The 20,474-nt window shown below is 38.6% G+C and overlaps 2 protein-coding genes across 5 annotated transcripts; both read left to right on the top strand.

The window, feature by feature from the left end:
- The first annotated feature begins 3,458 nt into the window (after positions 1-3,458).
- Positions 3,459-4,936, top strand: LOC135089063 (uncharacterized). Its single transcript, XM_063984266.1, has 2 exons — positions 3,459-3,554; positions 4,240-4,936. The coding sequence occupies exons 1-2, from the start codon at positions 3,543-3,545 to the stop codon at positions 4,633-4,635; spliced, it is 408 nt and encodes a 135-aa protein (XP_063840336.1). The 5' UTR covers positions 3,459-3,542; the 3' UTR covers positions 4,636-4,936.
- A 654-nt stretch (positions 4,937-5,590) lies between these two features.
- LOC135089062 (uncharacterized) lies at positions 5,591-20,474 on the top strand. 4 transcript variants are annotated; one of them, XM_063984264.1, is made up of 7 exons: positions 5,599-5,905; positions 8,836-9,029; positions 9,653-9,760; positions 10,691-10,721; positions 11,886-13,025; positions 14,277-14,465; positions 14,856-20,474. In XM_063984264.1, exons 3-7 carry the CDS (start codon positions 9,698-9,700, stop codon positions 15,053-15,055), a joined length of 1,623 nt encoding a protein of 540 aa, XP_063840334.1. In that variant the 5' UTR covers positions 5,599-5,905; positions 8,836-9,029; positions 9,653-9,697; the 3' UTR covers positions 15,056-20,474. The 4 variants fall into 4 exon arrangements, with proteins under 4 accessions (XP_063840331.1, XP_063840334.1, XP_063840333.1 ...); XM_063984263.1 differs by having other exon boundaries at positions 11,883-13,025; XM_063984261.1 differs by lacking the exon at positions 10,691-10,721 and having other exon boundaries at positions 5,591-5,905; positions 11,883-13,025.

Below are 20,474 nucleotides of genomic sequence, written 5' to 3'. Positions count from 1 at the left end.
CAGGTGTTTCTGTCCCTTCCATCCTCCTCCGTGACTCCTATCCTTTACATTTCTACCGTAAAATCCATCTCTCTGTCTTCTCCTCGCTCTTCTTCCCTCAGTTGGTTTTCTCCAGGCTCTTTTAACGTTTTCTCTGCGATATTGTGCAATTCACACGACGAAAGATAATGTATAGAATCTTTTAGAGCAACTACAAGAAAGAAAAGAGGACGAAAAGAGTACGCTATCCGATATTTAGGCGGTATAATGCTCAGGTACGGCTGTAGAACAAGTGAAAAACGCCTTTAAGGAAACATGTCAAATAGCACTGAAAGAGTTCATTTATCGGTTCCTGGTCTTATCTTCTTACTACTTCACCAAATCATTTCATTTTTTTTTTTTTTTATCTTCTTATCACTTCCGTAATGCATCCGCTTTTCATGATTATGGTGAGCGTTTAACAAGGATCGTCTCTGTGGTCTTTGGATGAAAATAATCCCTGTAAGACAATAAGGAGTTCAAAATGTAGTTTCTTGTTTCTTGTCATCAGTGCCGTCGTTTACCTGTTTCGGACAAAGGAATATTCCAGTCTTTTTCTTTTCTTTTTTCTTTTCTTTATTTTCTTCGGAGATTTACTGTGCGTGATACTTTAATAAAATTGTACGAAGATAAACAGCAACCGCTTTGTTATTACACGTTTCAGCAGCAAAGCGTCGTGTTCAGCCGGTGCATTAAATAGTTACAGTGAAAAGCAAATCGCGGGTAAAGCGTTAAAAGTCACAGTGATCTGGACAGCGCTCGGTGGCTCTCAAACTGATTCGGCTTTTGGAATTCTCTTTCTTACACTGGCAAAATAAAATAAAAAATAAATAAATAAAATAAATTAATTAATAAATAAATAAATAAATGAGATAAAACTGATTAATACATGATATAAATTAATAAATAAAGAATCAAATTGCAAGGCTTCTTTAATATCACTTTGCCTTTATAATATTAGAATTTTCTCTTCTCACATAATAACACGCATTTAATAACAGTACTTGGGGATCATATCTTATCAGCTCTGAAACCCTTAAATTATCTTCACTTGCGCAAATTGATAAAAAGGAGAAAAAATGTTAACTGCAGGCGCCACCACCACCACCACCACCACGCGCCGTCACGACCTTTGCTCTTTGTTCTTTCCTCTTGCGTGCGTTCATATTTGAGCAAAACCTATATATTATTATTATTTTTTATTTAGTTTTTTTTTTTTTTTTTTTTTTGCATTTTACATATACACGTTTACATATCTACATACTTCAATATTAATTTTATGCATGAATCTTGAAAGTCTGAGTGTATGTGTCTGTATCTATATTCACGACCACTCAGTTCGTATCATATACAAATTATAGAACTCAAGAGGACTTTTTTTTTTTATTGCCTCAGTTTTTTTTTTTTTTTTACTTTTTATCTCCCTGATTCTTTTAATATTGTTTTTTTTTCCTTTTCTTTCTTCCCTTTACTTATTTATATTCTTCAATTCATTTTTTTTTTCTAGTGTTCTCTTTCTTTTTTTTGTCGTTTTGTTTCGTCTGGATTTTAATTTTATTCTTTTTTTTTTTTTCCTCTTACGTCTTTTTAAAATTTATCTGACGTACTTTCGCCCCCATAAAAAAAACAAAAAAAACATGAACATCACGACCAACAAGAAGAAGAAAGAGAGGAAAATAAAAAAAGAACAAGAAGAACAACAACAAGAACAAAGAGAAAAAAATAAGAACAAGATTAACAAGAATGAGAAGAACAAGGAGGAAAACAATCTTAGTACTGCCCTCTCATCAACATCCGCAACAGAGAGCAGGAAGTTTCGCACTACAGTGGATCCTCTTCCATATCAAGTCGACGCAATGAGAAGGGTGACAGTGGTACCATAATTTTTTGCCCTCCGCCCTCCCTCCCTCACGCGGATATCACGTTTTCCGGCGTGACGTTACAGAGAGGGGAGGTCAAGGGAGGGGCGAGGTCAGTCAGGGTGGCGGGCCCAGGCGGGGATCAGAGGTCAGCGCGCTGGGACTGAAGAAGAACCAAGCGCTGATTGTGGACCGAAACGTTTTGCTCTCTCACTATAAACCACAAAAATGTCTAGCTGGGTTCTCGAGAGGTGTTTCTCCTGTTAGTAATGTAGAAATCTTGTTAATCTGTTACTAGAACCATAAAGGCCCTATTAAAAACCTGTATAACTGTGAAAATAGAGCCTTTTAAGTGTAGAGGTGGAGTGTTTCACAATATGGTCCTGCTGTGAGTGATGACGCTGGAAGTGAAGGAAGGGAATGTGAAGGTAATTGATGGCTGATTTAATGGATGTTTTAGTGGGATTTCGTGACGCTCCTGTTAGCTACGTTTTCTTTGCCTCATGTAAGAGAATACAGGAAAATAATAGTTATAGAAATAGAGTAAATGGTTAAAGTTTCAATTAGTCTCTCTCTCTCTCTCTCTCTCTCTCTCTCTCTCTCTCTCTCTCTCTCTCTCTCTCTCTCTCTCTCTCTCTCTCGCAAGATAAACTAATGGTATTATGATTGTATACTTTACTTATACACGACACATTTTTTTTTTTCTCAATTCTCTGTCAAATATTATAATACACTTCATTTACACTTTACATTAGCATGCATTTAAACTTTATTCCTCTGCTTTTCTTCGTTTTTCTTCCTCTTCCTTTTTTTTTTCTTTTCTTTCGTGTACTATCCCTCTATCTCAGTTCTCATTCAAATTGCATTAATAATAATCGTCTCTCTTCCTGTTCTGTGGCGTGTGGGAAGATCCAGTTCATGGCATTGCAGACGAGCTCCATGCACTGCGGCGTGAGGGGAGGACAGGCTCAGGATAACACTACACCTGTCCTTACCTCACAACACTCATGATCATATTCTTAAACGTTTCGGGGCGTTTTTCTGACTCGTTTGAATTTGTCCTCGTGGAAGTCATTTGAGGTTTTCAAGAGAGTTTATATGATTTTAGTACACATACTTATGGTCATATTCTTAAACGTTTCGGCGCTTTTTCTTGACTCGTTTTAATTGGCTCTACTGAAAGTTGTTAGATTTTTTTTTTTTTTTTATGATTCCAGTTATAATCTAAGGAAGACTCTGCACCATGAGTAAAGGAAATCATCGTTACGAACTCAACTGATCATCTACGTAGTCTTTGAGAGCGAAGTGTTAAATATGAATACAAGGTTTGTACCTCAATGAACTATTAATAATAAAAAAAAACAATAGAAAAAGGACAAAACGCATCGATATCGTACCTTGAAACAACACTACCGTACATACAAACTCATGCATCAATGAAGACCACGCCAAGGTTTTCTGTGTGTGACCTTTAGTGCGTGTCTCTTGGGTCACGAGGGCACACACCAGGTAAAGATGCCCCTTTTTTTCCCCTACATGCGTGGTGTAAGAAGAAAGGGGTTGAGGCTCGAGGGGGCATGTAGGGGTGGGCAGGGAAGCAGATGGGTATATAAAAGACGGAAGCGGGCATCACAGCATCAGTCCTTGCCCTCTCCTGCTGTAGTGATGAAGGTTCTGGTGAGTGCCCCCTGCCTTCCCAGTGCTTACGGTTACTTCCAAGTTACTTACAGTGGAGTGGTATGGGTGATAAAACGAAACTAAGACCTTATATTTGTATTTTGAAACACTTGGCTCTCTCTCTATTTTCGAAGCTGACGTAGTTGCTTAGTTTGGTTCTCATGAGTGTTTTCCTCCATTGATGAGGCAGAACCGTTATTAAGCTATCACTAGAATCATGAAAACAGTCTTGCAAACTTCAGTAACTTACACTACAGCCTGTTAAAATTGAAATAAAACACCAAAACGTTTGATATTGTATCTTAAATTTTTAACCTTTTTTTTTTTCTTTCTTTGACGATTACTGTTTTTTGGGGGGTTATAGTAACTTTGTATCTGTTTTGTAATTTGAAAGTGATGATGGATACGACTTTCTAAAGATCGTGCTTTCTTCTTTATCCGGTACGTAAATCTAATGTTTAAACAGCGTATGTTTATTGATGGAAATTTCTTCAGAGTTACTTGGTGGGCGATGAGCGCTGGCAATAACTGAAGAATATCAGTTTCGGGATAGGAGAAAACTCTCATCCGGTATTCCCTTGCTTTTACGTTTACCTTAGCAAAACGTTCTCTCCTGCTTGATAAGATCTTGTTTGGGCACCATACTCGTACTTTAACCAACAACACTAATACTCTTCTTTTCCAGGTGGCTGTGGTGTTGCTCGGCGTGGTGGCGGCGGCGGTCATTGCCACCCCCGATGATGACTACTTCTTCTACCGCCGCCCCATCCGTCCCGTGGTGCATGTGTTGAGGCCCACTAGGCCCACCAGATACGTGGTGCGGCAGTATGTGGCACCCTTCAGTCCCTACCACTTCTTTGACGATGACCACTTCGACCGCAAGAAGCGAAGCGCTGAACCAGAGCCTGTTGCCGAAGCCTCCAACTCCCGCAAGAAGAGAGATGCGGACTTCGATGACGATTTTCCTTGGTATTCTGTAGGCCACGTGGCGCCCAGGTTCTACAGCAGGCCCAGAGTGTACTACCGCCCTGCCCCAGTCGTGCCCTACGTTTTTGGCCGCGGCTTCTTCGATGATAAGTGATCAGCGAATACAGGACGAAGGGTAACCCCAAAACATTAGAATTAGCATCCATTTCTTCTTTGTACTTCAGTCTCATTTCCTGTTTCCTCTCTGGCACATAATTAATTCTATTGTTAATTCCAAAGTTTTCTTGTGATGTAATTTTGACTTGGGTGCGTAAGTTCTTTGTAAAATACTGTGATGAGATGACTCAACTATATATTTATCAGGGCTCTTGATCTACCCGTGTACCTGTGTACTATCTGTTAACAAATTTCTCAGGCCCACTATATTTCCGATTTTCTTAATAAAGGTTTAAAGAACATTTACTGGTATATAATTTTTTTTTAGCAATCTGTGTAATAACTGACGCACTATCACCGGAAACACTGATATTTCCTAACTGACGGAGAGAGGAGAGAGGAGGAAGATAGTGCATGACATTTCTACCAGTGGTCCCTTCGCAGGCTGCCTCTCGCAACACTTTCCCCATAACAACATTTTATAAGAGTTTAGCAATCCTTCTCATTCCTTTCAAGTGGTGGGAGGAGCTTGAGCACAAAAAACTGCATTGTTTCTACACCTATACCTGTACAAAAACATGTTATCTATATCTGCTGACGACCCGCGATCCCCACGTGCAGAGTCACGCTGCCAAGATAACCTAAGTTTTAACTGCAATTGGTAATTTCTCTTTTCTTCTTTCTTTGAGAGAGAGGAAGACTTGAAATTTTGAACTATTTCGATAAGCCTCATTCTTACAAGTCTTTTTTTTTTTTCCTTCATTGAGTGTATCCCAGTATCTCTGCATTTCAAGTATTTTTTTTATAATTACACTGGATCGACAAACTTGGAAAAAAAAAAAAACGAAATATACCACATCAATACGAACAAAGAATGGTATTTATTAAGAAGCACACCCGTCTTATTGGCTATTAGGTCCGCCACTGTGTGTGTGTCTGTGTGTGAGAGAGAGAGAGAGAGAGAGAGAGAGCCGAAATCCAGGCAAACCGAGATCTACACTCACGTCAGCATGTACGGTCACAGTATGAGGCAACGGTAAACCCGCCCACAAAACGTATGCGTGGGAACATGAGTTCCGGGAGGAGCCAGAGTGTAACTAGGTGACGTCTTGGCTGGAGACTACGTGTTGGGCAGTGGTGTTAGTCATGGCGTGTGTGGATGACATGGTGAGAGAGGCGCGGGTGTGTTGCCATGAAGGAAGATGCAGGCAGGCGGAGAGGCTCTACTCGCAGGCCCTGGCAACACTTACACCTCCTCAGGACACACAGTAAGCAAATGTTTGGCCTTGTGTTGTAGACATGGGATTTATTTTACGTTTCTATGGTGCGTTTTAATGGATATTTCTATGGTATGTCCGTAGGTGGATTTCTATGGTCATGTTAGGCAGGGAGGGCCTATACTCAGGCACTGGCTATACTTACACCTGCAGGACGCACAGTAAGGAGAGTTTGGCCTTGTATTACGGACACGTGTTCTTTTTCTTCAATGGTATGTCCTTCGGTGGGTTTCTATGGTAGTGTTAGGCAGGGAGGGTCTATATTCAGGCCCTTACTGTAGTTACACCTCCAGAATACACGTTAAGCATTTGGCCCTGTGTTGTGGTCTCGTACGTTCTTAGGCTGGCTTCTATGATAGTGTTAGGCAACCTCTACTCACACGCCCTGGCTACACATACCCTACCAGGACACCCAGTCAGCTAGCATTCGGCCTTCTGTTGTGGATGCATACCTTTCTCTTTTTTTTTTTTTTCTACTGTTTTCTGAGGTTTCTATAGTAATAACATAGGCAGGCATTTACCCAACACCTGATCAGGACATCCAGTATATACATAGTTCTTTTTTTCTGCTTTCTGTTAAGTGCTGTGTTATCAGATTATGCCGTATGAAAAAGTAATCCTGCATTTTCATACACCCCATCAGGATACACAATAATCATACACTGGGGCTGCTGAGTGTGGGACTGAAGCTGTGCAGTCTGTATAAGGAGCTAGGTTATAAGATATGTGTGTGTGTATGTGTGTTAAGGAAGGTTCTGTAGTGAGTTGTTGACTGTACTACCTACATTTTGTGGTAAATTTATAGTTTAAGCCATTACACACTACGTGGTAATAACCTACCTCATTTTGTTCTTCTCACTATTCACATCATTTCTAATGATTACACTACTTGTCGGAAATTAATAATAACGCCACAATAGGCCTGGGAATGCACAGCGCTCTCAACTTTTTCTAAGTCCACAGGTAAACATAAATGGGTAAATTTATAGTTTAAGCCAATGTCCCCAATCTCTACCCACGGCCCCCCAATCCCTCAAGCAAGCTTGGGGGCCTGTGGGGAACCGGGGGTTTTGGGGGGGAGCCATATACGAGTGATATATGGACTTAAAAAATCTAGGGAAATTTCCCCAAAATTTAGAGAAATCTAGGGAAATTTCCCCAAAATCTAGAGAAATCTAGGGAAATTCTCTATATCTAGGAAAATACCCCAAACTCTCCCTCTTGCAATTTGACAAGACATTGAGAAGCACCTAATTTAATCTAACCTAACCTAACCTAACAACTGAAGTTCAGGCAACAATACACCATTTATGTTTACCTGTGGACTTAGAAAAAGTTGACAGCGCTGTGCATTCCCAGGCCTATTGTGGCGTTATTATTAATTTCCGACAAGTAATGTAATCATTAGAAATTATGTGAATAGTGAGAAGAACAAAATGAGGTAGGTTATTACCACATAGTGTGTAATGGCTTAAACTATAATAATACCCATTTTGTTTTTCTTCCTGTTTTATAAGATTCTGTAAACTCTGATTCTTGCCCCTACTTTCATTAGGGTAAAATAGGCTTGACATTACCAGCAATCTATGTTGAATGGGGAAAGACCACTAAATCCCGATATGCATTTTTCTTTCTGTTTTATAAGATTTAGTGAGCTCTGATTCCTGCATCTTTACTCTCATTGGGGTAAAATAAGCTCCATGTTATAAGATGGAAGGACTACACCCACACATCTTACTCACACTAAACATAATTTTGAACTACTGTTGTTAATGTCTAAAGTTTCTATGACAGTCCCAACTTATAATGGAGATCATGGTCAAAAGTAATTATTCTCTCTGTGTTTTGATGCATTAATAATGATAGTCACATTGAAAGCTATTGGAATTGTCCCATTTTGGCCCTTCCTAACACCTCATACCTCTCACAATCATACTAATTGCTTTGCTAAGTGTGCCATTGCTTGAGTCATGGCTATGCAACAGTGAAAGACTTCAAAACTAAATCAAACCTAAGGTGACATTATCAGTTATTATTGGTAAGTTAGTCCAATGCACACCACAGGCATCCAGGAAATTCATAAGTATCTCAAATAGAATGCTAGAGAAGCTAAGAATTTTATATTCAGTGTGGAGGGCATATTACGTGTACAGTTATTGTCTCCACCCAATCAGCATTACTCACCTGTGTCTGTTCTCATCCGGGACAGTGCTTGGTTCCTAGGTGATAAAGATTGGTTGGGTAGATAAAGTGTTGTGTGGGTGGAGATATAAAGCAAGAATGATATTAATCAGATAATAAGCAATGTGGAAGGAGATATGAATTAAGAATTAGACAAGAGTGAAGTAAAGTTGTGATGGTACTGTATAAAAAAGTAATGGAAGAGAGAGAGAGAGAGCTCAGGTAATGTCTGCCCACTTCTCCACCAAGATGACAGTTCCTGACCCCAAGTTTATGCTTCCTCCAATTCCCATCATAAAGAATTGGCGAAACTGCTTTTGAAGAGGAAGATAGATTATTACAGTCATCAGTTATAGAGGAGGGGACTTATTTATTGTTTTGAGGTGCCACAACACAGGAATCTCTCAGTAATTGTACATTTGTGGTCAGAATATGTGTAACCTTTCATGCTCACTTTCATGTGTTTAGTGTTTTCCTTCAATATTAACTCTCCTGATCTGCCAAGAATTGATCATTTGTCAGACTTTGTAAGGTTATTGTTAGATATCAGCTGAATAGAGGGACGGCTCACAGAGATGAGTGGAGAAGGTTGGAAAAGGTTTTTATCCTGCAGTGGAATCATAGAGGCTGCTGCTGCTGCTGCTGCTGTTGGTGTCAGTGATAAGTAGGGTTATTCTTTATGATATGTGAAAAGAATTGTTTATACATACTGATCTACATAAATACATTACTGTTTTCAGGAATGCATTGATAGCACAGCTGTACAACGAGCGAGGTGTGTGCCGCTACAAGCAAGTGTACTTTGATGACGCAGTAGAAGACTACTCCCAGGCTCTGAAACTGGATCCTTCCCTTGCTGCTGCCTATTACAACAGAGCCACCATATATTACAGACTCTTTGCAGCTTACCCCAAAGGAAGCCATGAGAGAGAAGGCAAGTAGTGATCATTATTATTAAGTGCTTACTACACTACTAATAATTGTCTATCTATATACTATGTCATCTTGAAACACAGGTGGTGATAAAACAGGCAAGCCAACCAATATTCACTTGGGCCTTGGTGATCACTTTTAACTTGATTCACAAGATGTCAGACTCACAGCTTCACCTTCAATGTCTTGTCATGGGTTTGGTCCCAAGTGTTGAATGCCTGTGGCTAAGTAATCCCATCCATAGATCAGTTTCTCAGTGTCTTCATGGTGTTTCCAAGGGAACATAACATTTAGGTGGCATATGGACAAGTCTTTCGTAGTAACTTGAGGTAAGTATTCGCTGCTTGACATATATTGAAGTAATGCTCACTACTGATTATGAGTTTAGGTTCTACATGCATCCTAATTTGTAACTCCCTAAAGGCTCAAATTCCAGTATAATTCAGTGCAGGCAGATGTCAAGCAGTTTAATAAATTGAACAACGAAACTACTAATTGTAAATTCTCTAAACTACTTAGAGATATTGCCATAAGATAATGTTTGTAAGAGAAGAAAAATGAATGTGAAAATTGATAGATGAAATAGAAAGGTGTGATTATAAGATGATTTTCTGTGTGTTCCAGATTGGGTGCTGAAAGCCATGCGGGACTTCCAGGAGGCTCTGCGATATGACCCCAATAACACTGAATTCAAGGAAGGATGGCAGAGCTGCAGGAATGAGATGGAAACAGGTTCGTAAAATATTGATCAAGATAATTTACAGGACACTTTGCTTAGGTATTTTCAGATAATATACAGACTTTCTTTATAATTATGCATGTCAACCTGTATATTCTTTTCTTCTGTCACTCATCTCTATATTTTTAATCTGTCATAACACAGTTTTTACCTAATTAGTGTTATCTAGAGAATATGAAGTAAAAAAATAATAATTACACTGTTGTACTCTGGAATTAATATATACCTGTATGCATCACTTATACATGTAGTCTTTGTTACAGAAATGAGGGTACTGTGACGAAAATAATAATAATAAAAAAAATAGAAACAGGAGCTTTGAGAGATACCATATATACCATAAGGCTTGTTGTATAGGTACGCCACTCGGCATCTCTCTGGTGAGGTTGGGTTGAGGAAAGCAGCACACTGAGCAGCATGGAAGGGATATAAACCAACACTTGGAAGTTATTTCATATGGGACATTGAGACTAGATTTGATCATACTGTGCTAAAAGGTTGTTTCACATGCCTTGTTAATTCATGTAGCTTATCTTATGTACTTTCTTTGGCCTTTTCACTGTATTGTATAAGGATGCTTGCCATGAAGACCAGTAAGTTAAAGTTTTTTTCCCCCATAGGAAGTGTTTAAGATAATATTCAGTATGGTGTACACAAGGAAAAGGATCTTATGATCACAAAGTTGATTACATACATACATACATGCATACATACATATACCAATGCTGTTTCCTCCCCCCCTAAAAAAAAAGGGGGAGTAGCCAAGACAAGGTACACAACTCTCATATTCACACTCATTCTCTTAGCCCTTGGATTACAAGTACATACTGAATAATGTAGCAAGATTGTGGGGGGGAAAATTAGTTTATATCCATGGATCATATCGATATGTGTTTTATCTAAAGCTGCATGTTCTTCTTCAGCGTAAAGACAAGACTCTTCCAGGAATGAAAAGTAAGACAAGTTTTTGTATTGTGTTGGAAAGTGCTAACTGCTGTCCCCAGTGATACTGTTTTAATTTGTGTGCCTTGGATTGAAACGTGTGATGGAGCACATTACTAACACTACCTCCTACACAACATTGATCACTGTCATCATCAGCTGTCCCTAATTAAAGTTGCATTAACCTTGTATTCACATCTTGGCATCACCATTTCACTGTCACTATCATGTCTTGCCACTCTCTGTAAATTTTTGCTCATCTCATACACATTTTCTATTGTGTGTTTCCAGCAATTTTGAAACCACATCTCATTCATTAATACACTTGCAGATTTGTTTCATATTCACTTTTACTGTTTGATCAAACTTGTGAAGATCTTGTCCTATTCTCAGAGCTACTTCTTAAAGCACTGTTTTTGTACTTTAAGGCTTCTTGCTCATCTTTCTTTCTACCAGCATCATTCTGAATACCTGTTTTCATATATAGCTCTGTGTGTTCTTACTAACAAGGATATACACATGGGGAACATTTAATTTGAAATGAGCCATAATTGAAATATGCTTCAATGGTTCCATACATTGTCTTTATGCAAAGCAATGCACATTGATCTCTTCAGTTTTTAATCTCTTCAGAACACTTTAATTTGTGTTTTTATCATTGGAAACTCAACTATTGTATTATAATTTTGCTTTGCCTTTCTGCTTATTATCACAATTTGTTTGTATTATAATAAATAAAAGATTTGTGCTAGGGCCCCAAAAATATTATCATTACCCTGTTCCACTGCCCTATTTTGCAGAACAGGGAGTCTCATAGAAAAATAGCACTTTGCAAAAGAATAAGGCTCTTCATGTATATACATATGTATTTATTTATTTGTAGCTGTCTTTTCTGTCTCCCAGAAATGTTGATATTGCTGTGATGTGTGAAGAGTTCATGATCTGTGACCGCAGCAGCTTTCTCATCTTGTGAACAGGATATTTGTTGTACATTATTTAAATTTGTCACTTTATGTGAAATGCAGACTTAGAAAGGAGAAATAAATAAAATTATTACAAAAGATTATTTTTTCACACGTCTTTTCCTTTACATCAGATGTAGAGCAAGTGAGAAGAAATAAACATAATAGGTAAAAGAATAATTTGTTTACACATTTGTGTCTTGCTTTGCAGATGATGATGATGTTAAGGCTCTGAGTCTGGACGGCGTGCCGCTGGCCAAATTGGTGAAGCTGCTCTACCTGCTGGACAACGGAGACAAGGAAACAGGAACAACCGAGCTGTACAAGCAGGAAAATACAGCAGCTGCTCAGAAAGCTAAGGAGACATTTCAGCAAATCCTGATATCAAGAGAATATGGATATCGAGAAATTGCTCATTTGCTGCAATGTCGTGCCAAAGAGTTGCTCAAACATGAGATCATCACTCTCTCAGAAGGCAGCGTTGCAGCCACCTACAGTGTGATGAAGAAGGATGAGGACCTGTTGATCCTAGCAGAAGGTTGCCATTACTTGGGTATTGAGTACCACCCATCTTTCAATGACAAAATTGAGAAAGTTCAGAAAAAAATGGAATTGCAAGATAACGAGAAAGAAGGAAACTTTTTTATATACGCAGAAAATCTACTCATGAATCGCATCTGTGATTGCCTTACTGCAGATTATGTATATAAGTTGTTTTATCTCTTCATGAATGCATATGACTGCAAACTTGAACTGCAAGTGAACTCAGACTTGATCAAGCAAGATACATTTGAGTATGAAGGTGTTAAGGAAGCCTTATTTTTCTTTATAATAAGAGTAATGGAGGATCAGAACTTGCTGAACCGCATTTACACCGACAGACTTAGGGAGTTCTTTAAAGAAATGCTTAAGGAAGCAGGAAAAGATGAGACTCTGTCCATGGTAATCCGCACATTGAAGAATTACCCTGAGGAGTGCCAGCCAGCAGGCCTGTGTATTGTTTTCTGTGTCACTGAAGGTAGAGAAGGTGCTGATAGTGAAATTGCAAAGATACAGAGTGTCTTTGAAGATCTTTTCAAGTTTACTGTCATGATTGAAAGAAATCCAGATTGCAGCACTTTTGAGAGATACAAGAAAGAACTGGTGAAAACCAAGTATAGATTCTATGATTCTTTGGTCATTTGGTTTGTATCTCATGGAGATGAAACAAATCTCATACTTGCCGGTAAAGAAAATTACAATAGAGAGAAGTTTATTGATGACTTTTCCATGTTTAGTAACTTCAGCAAGAAACCCAAGATTTTCTTTATGGCGACATGTCGAGGAAGTAAACCCATCCGCACTGATATGTCAGGTGAGACACACAGCTGTGCCAGCATGGGAAGGAGGCTGCTGCTTTATGATGGTATTAGGTGCTGCATTGTATAAGATTGGAAACTTTTGTTAAAAGGACATTAATTCATCATGTACAGAGATATAATTATGGTTACTTGTAAGATAAGGAATTGAGAAAACTGTTTTAAAACAATTCAGGTACATACAGTAGGGTACACGACAACACATGGTGGCTATAACTTACAATTGCAATAACGTACTGAAATTTTAATAAATATTTAATTTGAATAACAAACGAAAACTGGCCACTCGTGCGAGCACTGGAATTTTAATAGGAATTAAATTGGAATAACAAAACAAAACTGGCATCACAAACTCACTACTCATGCAAGTACTGAAATTTGAATAAAAAAATTGGAATAGCAAACTAAAACTCACAAGACTAACTCACCAGCTGTGCCAGCCGCTGCTCACCAATCTGCTGCCTGTCCCTTCCTCCCTTTCTTTCCTTTCCTCTCCCTTCTTTTGTCTTGTCTCAAACTTCCTTCCCTGTCACCTCCCCTTTCCCTTATCTGTCAGAGATAAGGGATAAAGAAGTGGAACTGCATTCTCTCTCTCTCTCTCTCTCTCTCTCTCTCTCTCTCTCTCTCTCTCTCTCTCTCTCTCTCTCTCTCTCTCTCTCTCTCTCTCTCTCTCTCTCTCTCTCTCTCTCTCTCCCCCCTTATTCATTTTGTCATTTTCACTTCATCCTTTCTTATTCTCTCATTCTCATATACATAATTCCATTTTTTGTTCTCAATCAATCTCATTATATTTAGCAATCCTTAGGATTGTTCTTGCTTTAAGAGAGAGAGAGAGAGAGAGAACCAACAGTAGGTAAATGGGACCTATACTTGTCAAAGCAGTGTGAATGCATGAAAGTCAGGAAGGTGAGAATTTAGGACTAGGCACAAAACTTGGGAGGTACTGTATATGTTTGTTGTGTTATCTCAAATGTAGTAGTGCAGATGTGCTCAGTTTATATAATTTTTTTTTTTTTTATTGAGTTTTTTTTATTTTCTGGATCCCTGGAAGCAATTAATTTTTTTTTCCATAGTTTCTTCATAACAAACACTACATTGGAAATAATCATGTTTGCTGTCATGTAACCTACTGTGTATGATTTGTTTGTGGAGAAATACAGGTTTGTAGTATGAGGGGAGTGGATGGTGGGATGGAGAAGGGCAGTGATTGGCAGTATGAAATCAGAGGCTAATGTATCCTATTGCAGGAGTGGGGACCAGCTCTGACTATCTGAACACATCCCAAGATGGCCTGACAGGCAACAGAGTGAATGTTCCTGTAGCCATGCGTGTCCCAGAAAACGTCCTGGACATCTCTACGATCTACTACCAGATGGACCGTCTTGTTGCTTATGCCACTCTTCCTTCCAACATTTCCTTCAGGCTCAAAGACGAAGGTATGATGTACTTGTTTAATTAGACGTCTACCTGTCTCACTGCGGCACTTTGTCTCTCTTAAGTTTATCCATTTTATTGGTGGCCTCCCTCTCAGGTTTGGTCTTCACTTTTATAATGGAGAGGAATTGTAGATGCATGAGTGGGGAGGGGCACTGAGGACCACTGAGGGGAGGTTCACCAGCATCTGGTCCAATCAGTTTGTCAGGTCAGGTCAGCTGTAGTCGGTGAGGTTTGGTTCTTCTTTACCTCTAGAAATCTTGTTGCCATGATGGATTCTACTTTATTGTTGGAGAATGTTGATGTGATGCAGGTAGTTGTACTTGTCAAGTTGTTGAGTTTTAGACACAAGATAACTTTAGTTGATATCCCTCTCTTTTTCTCTCTTGAAGGTTCAGTGTTTGTGGACACGGTTTGCTTCCTCCTGGAAGAAAACCAAGGAGAAAACATAACCGAGGTGCTGGAAGGAGTCTCTCGCCTCATTCACCAAATCGTCTTCAAGAGTGAGGAAAATAAATTTGATGGGGAGTCCAAGCAGGCATGTTTTTTTGAAAGTACTTTCCAGAAGACCTTCCTTGTCCCTAAGGTATAGAACACTTTCTCAGTCTGCTTCAGCATGAATTCTTTCTTGTAAGCATTTGAGAGTTTGCCAAGCAGTCCAAGGTATACAAAAATTATGTTTATGTGCAGAAAAATTTGCAATACTGTTTTAATTAACATTTAAAACAAAATTGACTGATTGTGTATGTAATTTGTTAAAGTTTTATTAGTATTTAAAAGTGAGATGGTTTGATTTTTATTTAATATGAAAGTATTGTTAGTTGGCACACCATGGAGTACATGAAATGATGCCATACAAAGCCCAGTGAAGCCCATTGAGTGATTCATACACATGTGGCACCTGCCTCTTATTTTATTTGTGATCTTGATGATGGATGCTGACTTTCCTGTTTTTATCATATTTAATATTTACCATCTCACCTTTATATTATGTTTTGATCATGATTATTATGTCTGCTATTAAGATTATCTTTTGATCTTGAAGTTGATTTTTATGATACATTGCTCAGATCTGAGCAGGATTGGATTAATATTAAATACTCCCAGTGTGTGTGTGTGTGTGTGTGTGTGTGTGTGTGTGTGATTCACCATATTTTTGAGGGTCATGTGCTGAACTTCTGATTTCCAGCCGTGTCCTCCCAGTGAGAGGTTAGTGTGTGACCATGCAATAGCGGTAGCAGAGTTCTATTTAGTATGAGGAGGCAGTAATGATGGTGGAAAGTCATAAGAGACTTTTTGTGCCAAGCACCTTCAGGGAGACAGTGCACTTATGAACTATGCGAGTGAGTGGAGGGGATTAGTATTAGTTGGTGGATTGTGTGGGTGTGATGATAACAGTAGGAGGTGGACTGTGTGGATGTGATGATAACAGTAGGAGGTGGAGTATGTGGGTGAATGGTGATGGTTAGCACTAGGAGGTGGAGTGATTAACAGTAGGAGGTGGAGTGTGTGAGCGACAGGTGATGGTTGGCAGTAAGCACCACTAGGATATGAATTTTACTGACTGGTGGTAATGAGTGATGGTGGACAGATGTAGATTATAAAGTTTGGTAATGGAGGTATACTCAGAAGTCATGTTGGTTACGAGGTGACTGTGTGTCTTCATGATTCATTTAATTTTGGTTTCAGATCTTTGTTTAGAAGAATATTTTGAGTGTAACTTGAAGGGGTTTGGTCTTAAGTAAAAAAAAAAAAGAAAAAGAGTGAAAATGAGGTTGTGAAGAGGTGGATAAACAGAATGGATAAGTGTTGGAGGGAGAGAAATGATATATTGAAGGAGGGACATATTGAGACTCTAAAACTGGTCAGCCTTGTAAAGGAAAATGACATTAAATGAAATAGTGATGGTGATAATGAGGGAATGCCAGAACAGTGGAAGATAGGGACTTTTCTGTCATGGCCAACTTCTTGAGGGAAGCTCATGGAGGGGACAAAGAATCAGAGATGTAGATATATATGTGGATTTAGAAACTCAGCATCATTCTCAGGAGGAATTGCACCACCTTAATTTCAGTCAATCAATCAATCATTCTCAGGAGGAATGAGTTGGGTGTTAACTTAGCATAGTAAACCCTGAAATAAATTTAAAGATCAGAGGTATAAGTTTGTTCGGTTTAGTTCTGATTCATGCAGGCTTACGGTGTTGAGTTGTTGTGGCCTAGTGTTGTATTGAAGGAAGATGAGGGTGTTTGTCTGCTTCAGGTGAAAGCCATGGGTTGAGTTACATGTTTTCATTATATGTAGATCAAAGTTATATTAGATGCAGGGTGTGGCTTACAAATGTTCATTTTGTGAATTGTTAAAGTTCTAAGTAAGATCATTTTGACCCTTGTCATGATTTACAAATGTAGGATTCACATTTGCAAGAACAGAAGGAAAGAAAATGTCTTGAAAATATTGAAAAATGCATTAATTGGGAAAAATACTAAATCTTTGGTTGATTACAATGTATAAACATTTGATAGATGAATTTCTTTAATAACTCAACTCTATTGGCGTTGAGAAGTTGGCTAAGTATTGCAGAAGAAGGAAGGGGTGCTGGTGGGTGGGTCTGCCCTGGGTACCAAACACTAGGATTGTCCCTTATAGACTGCCATATTGATTATCCTACAACAGCCTGTTCAAGCCTGGGATATTAACTCTTCCTGATGTGATAGTACTGGTAGCATTAATTTCCATTGGCTTCTACTTTATTTCTCTCTCTCTCTCTCTCTCTCTCTCTCTCTCTCTCTCTCTCTCTCTCTCTCTCTCTCTCTCTCTCTCTCTCTCTCTCTCTCTCTCTCTCTCTCTCTCTCTCTCTCTCTCTCTCTCTCTCTCTCTCTCTCTCTCTCTCTCTCTCTCTCTCTCTCTCTCTCTCCTTCCTTCAGATTTATGTTTACTTATATTCTCAGTAATTGTGCTCAATTGAAAACATTAATGCATTCAATGATCTTGCTGATTACAAACTCATAGAATTATTTGTTTTATTTTTGTATGTTGGGCTGTTCTCTCTATTTGCTCTCTGTAAGGCATGTAGCCCATTCCAAAAATTAATCTTATTAGAAGTTATGTGTCATTTATGTATTGTTTACCTGTGATTTATGTTATCATTTGCATATGTTAGGTTGTCCTCTTTTCTCCCATTATCAGTGCTGATCCTGATAAAAATTTGTGTTATTAGAAGTTGTGAGTCAATCCTACACTATTCTCTAACTTGATTATGTTCCTATTTACTTGTGCCATGTATGATGGGTTGTTCCTCCAGTCCCAGTAAGACATGCCAGTCCTGACAGAACTGGGTGTTGTTATCAAGAGTTACAAGTCACTACAGAGAGGAAGTGTGACAAAAGTGCAGTGTAATGAAGTGGTATGCTGTCTGAACCAGTTGTGATCTGAGTGAGACGTGATGTTCTTGTGTTGCTGCGCTGGTCATGGTTGTGGTCATTTTTTTATTTCTGTGCTGGCAGTAAGAGATTCCATAATGTGGGCCTTTGTTATTCAGTGCTATATAATTCACACAAATGCTAATATTAGTTTAAGTTAGTCTGTAATGATATTATGTACTAATGTATTGTAGTAGTTGTTCTTTTAAGTTTAGCATTTTTCATTTTATGTCAAGAGTTTATTGTATTTTATTGTATTTCATTCATGTATTTTAGCAGTTTATCCCTTAGGATGAAAGGTAGACTGCGATAGCAAGTACACACACACACGCACGCGCGCATGCGCGCACAGATGGGCTGGGTTGTTGGCCTTCTGTTTCGGCAAGCTCACGCACACACCCGTACAAGAGGGCAGGATGGCTAGCCTCCTGCCTTTGTTGGGCTGCAAGGTCACTTTTTTTGGCTTAAATTCCCTACCTTTCCTCTCAGCTGTGAGCCAAGCCTACTGACTCCTACAGCACCAGCCCGCTATAGAGAATTATTGCCATATGTAGATAGTCGTTATTAATTCAAATATGTCAAATGTCTATGAAAATAAGAGTTTTTAACATTTTATATTTCCAAAGAGAGAGTATACATACATAGTAAGTATATATTTTCCAAAGTGCAGTGAATCTCAAAAGCTGCAATAGTTGTGTATTAGTGTGCTACAGGTACTGTATCCTTCTCATCACATAGGTGTAGCTCTGTATGTCAGGTGGTGGAGCTGGAGCAGTACCTCACCATAGCTTCCCTGCACAGTATTTCAAAAGGGGTGGAGGGGTGCCCCCGTACAACCTGCTGACCCCCTTAGTGCAGAGACACACTTGCTGTGCTTTAAAGCCTGTATTTCCAAACACTTTTCTCATCAGGATTGTTTTCAAGGACACAGAGATGATTACTTGGCTTCTCAAGGGTTTTCTCTTGTACTGACAGTGCAGAAACCTTGTTAAATCATTAGAATCATGAGAACACCCTTGAAAACTCAGTTACTTCCACTAGAGTCTATGAAAAGTAGTCAGGATGCAAAAGTGTTTGAGAATATGGCACAGAGTTGGTACCTTAACAGTTTTGCAATACCTGGTGAGAGAGGATACATGTGGCATATGTGATATAGAAGAGTCAAGAGTCATGATATACATAGGTTTTGTTACTTTTGCAATTAAAAGACACATTGTTGGTGTTGTGCTCAAGTTATGTTTGTTACCAGTCAGGATTCCTTGCATACTATACCCTCCAGTCAGTGTGTGGTCCTTTGAGTTCATTGTATTCCAGTTACAAGTTTGTTCTAGAGTATGTACACATCCTCAGTCATTGTATGGAGTATGAGATTACTGTACCACAGGCAATAATTCATTCTGGAACCTTTGCACACCATCTAGTCTGTGCATGAAACACTGAAATAATATGTAATGTCTTCATACAGTACACCCTCAGAGGTTCTTCCATGAATATTTCCCTCTAAACAAATTCTTCCACAAGTTCCCCAAAATTTTACCTAACTAAACATCACCAGACTGAACTTAACCTTCCTTACCTAACAAACCTAACAATCTTGCTTGACCTAACAACCTAGGATAACATAACCTAACTTAGCCTTACACAACTTAGCCATACTAACCTAGCAACCTAACCTTACCAAATACATAACCTAGCATAACTTCACCTGACCTAACTTACCCTGCCATATCCTTACCCAAACTAACCTAACCTCACCAGAATGAACATAACCTTTCTTACCTGACCCAACGTAACCTAACCTAACCTAACAACTTACCAAAACATAACCTAACTTACTCTTTCCCAAATTAACCTAACATAACCTTACCCAATGTACCCTGTCCTATCCTTACCCAAACTAACCCAACAATCTAACCTTACCTAAGCTTACCTAACCTGCTGCAACTTCACCTGACCTAACTTAATGTAATTCATCATGGAGGGAAATTATTTAGAGAGAAACCAAATGGAGAAAATAATATACCCTTTGAATGAATTAGTTTTATAATTAATTATCATTTTCCTTTAGTTATCGTTCTTTGTTTTCACAGGTAGCACAAGTAAGTTTGTAGTTAGATTTTTTTTTTATATTATTATTATTGGCTTCCCAGTTGAAAATTAAAAATATTGGTACTCGATTAAATCTTTGCTAATTTGTCTATTTTATATTGGCGTGCTGGTAGAGAAACGGAAGTAGTTACATTTATGAGTTTTCTTAATTTAATCCATTATAATTAATCCATTTTGTATTGGTCTGCTGATAGAAAATTTAAAATATTGGCGCATTACGAGTACTCTTGATTAAATCTTTGGTAATTTGTCTATTTTGTATTGGCTTGCTAGTGAGTACTCGTAATTCAGTCTTTGGTAATATTTATTTTGTACCGGCGTGCTGTTAGAAAAGTGAAAATATTTACTCTGAGTACTCGTCACTAATTTTTTCCACACCAATGATTTCCGCAAGCCATCAACCTGTACCTGTGTGAGGTAATAACGTGCACTTGTGATTATATCTTACGTGCAATATTGAATAAAATGCCATGATATTAA

The sequence above is a fragment of the Scylla paramamosain genome, chromosome 32 (genome assembly GCF_035594125.1).
Source record: "Scylla paramamosain isolate STU-SP2022 chromosome 32, ASM3559412v1, whole genome shotgun sequence".
NCBI lineage: Eukaryota > Metazoa > Arthropoda > Malacostraca > Decapoda > Portunidae > Scylla > Scylla paramamosain.
Note: the sequence above shows the minus strand (reverse complement) of the source record. Positions and strands in the feature narration are given on the sequence as shown.

Excerpts from the sequence above, each read along its gene's own strand:
- LOC135089062 (XM_063984261.1), top strand. The coding sequence starts at position 5,784 with ATGGCGTGTGTGGATGACATGGTGAGAGAGGCGCGGGTGTGTTGCCAT. Across the intron at positions 5,906-8,835 it reads ACACCTCCTCAGGACACACA|GAATGCATTGATAGCACAGC; the intron begins GTAAGCAAATGT and ends TACTGTTTTCAG. Across the intron at positions 14,466-14,855 it reads CTTCAGGCTCAAAGACGAAG|GTTCAGTGTTTGTGGACACG; the intron begins GTATGATGTACT and ends TCTCTCTTGAAG.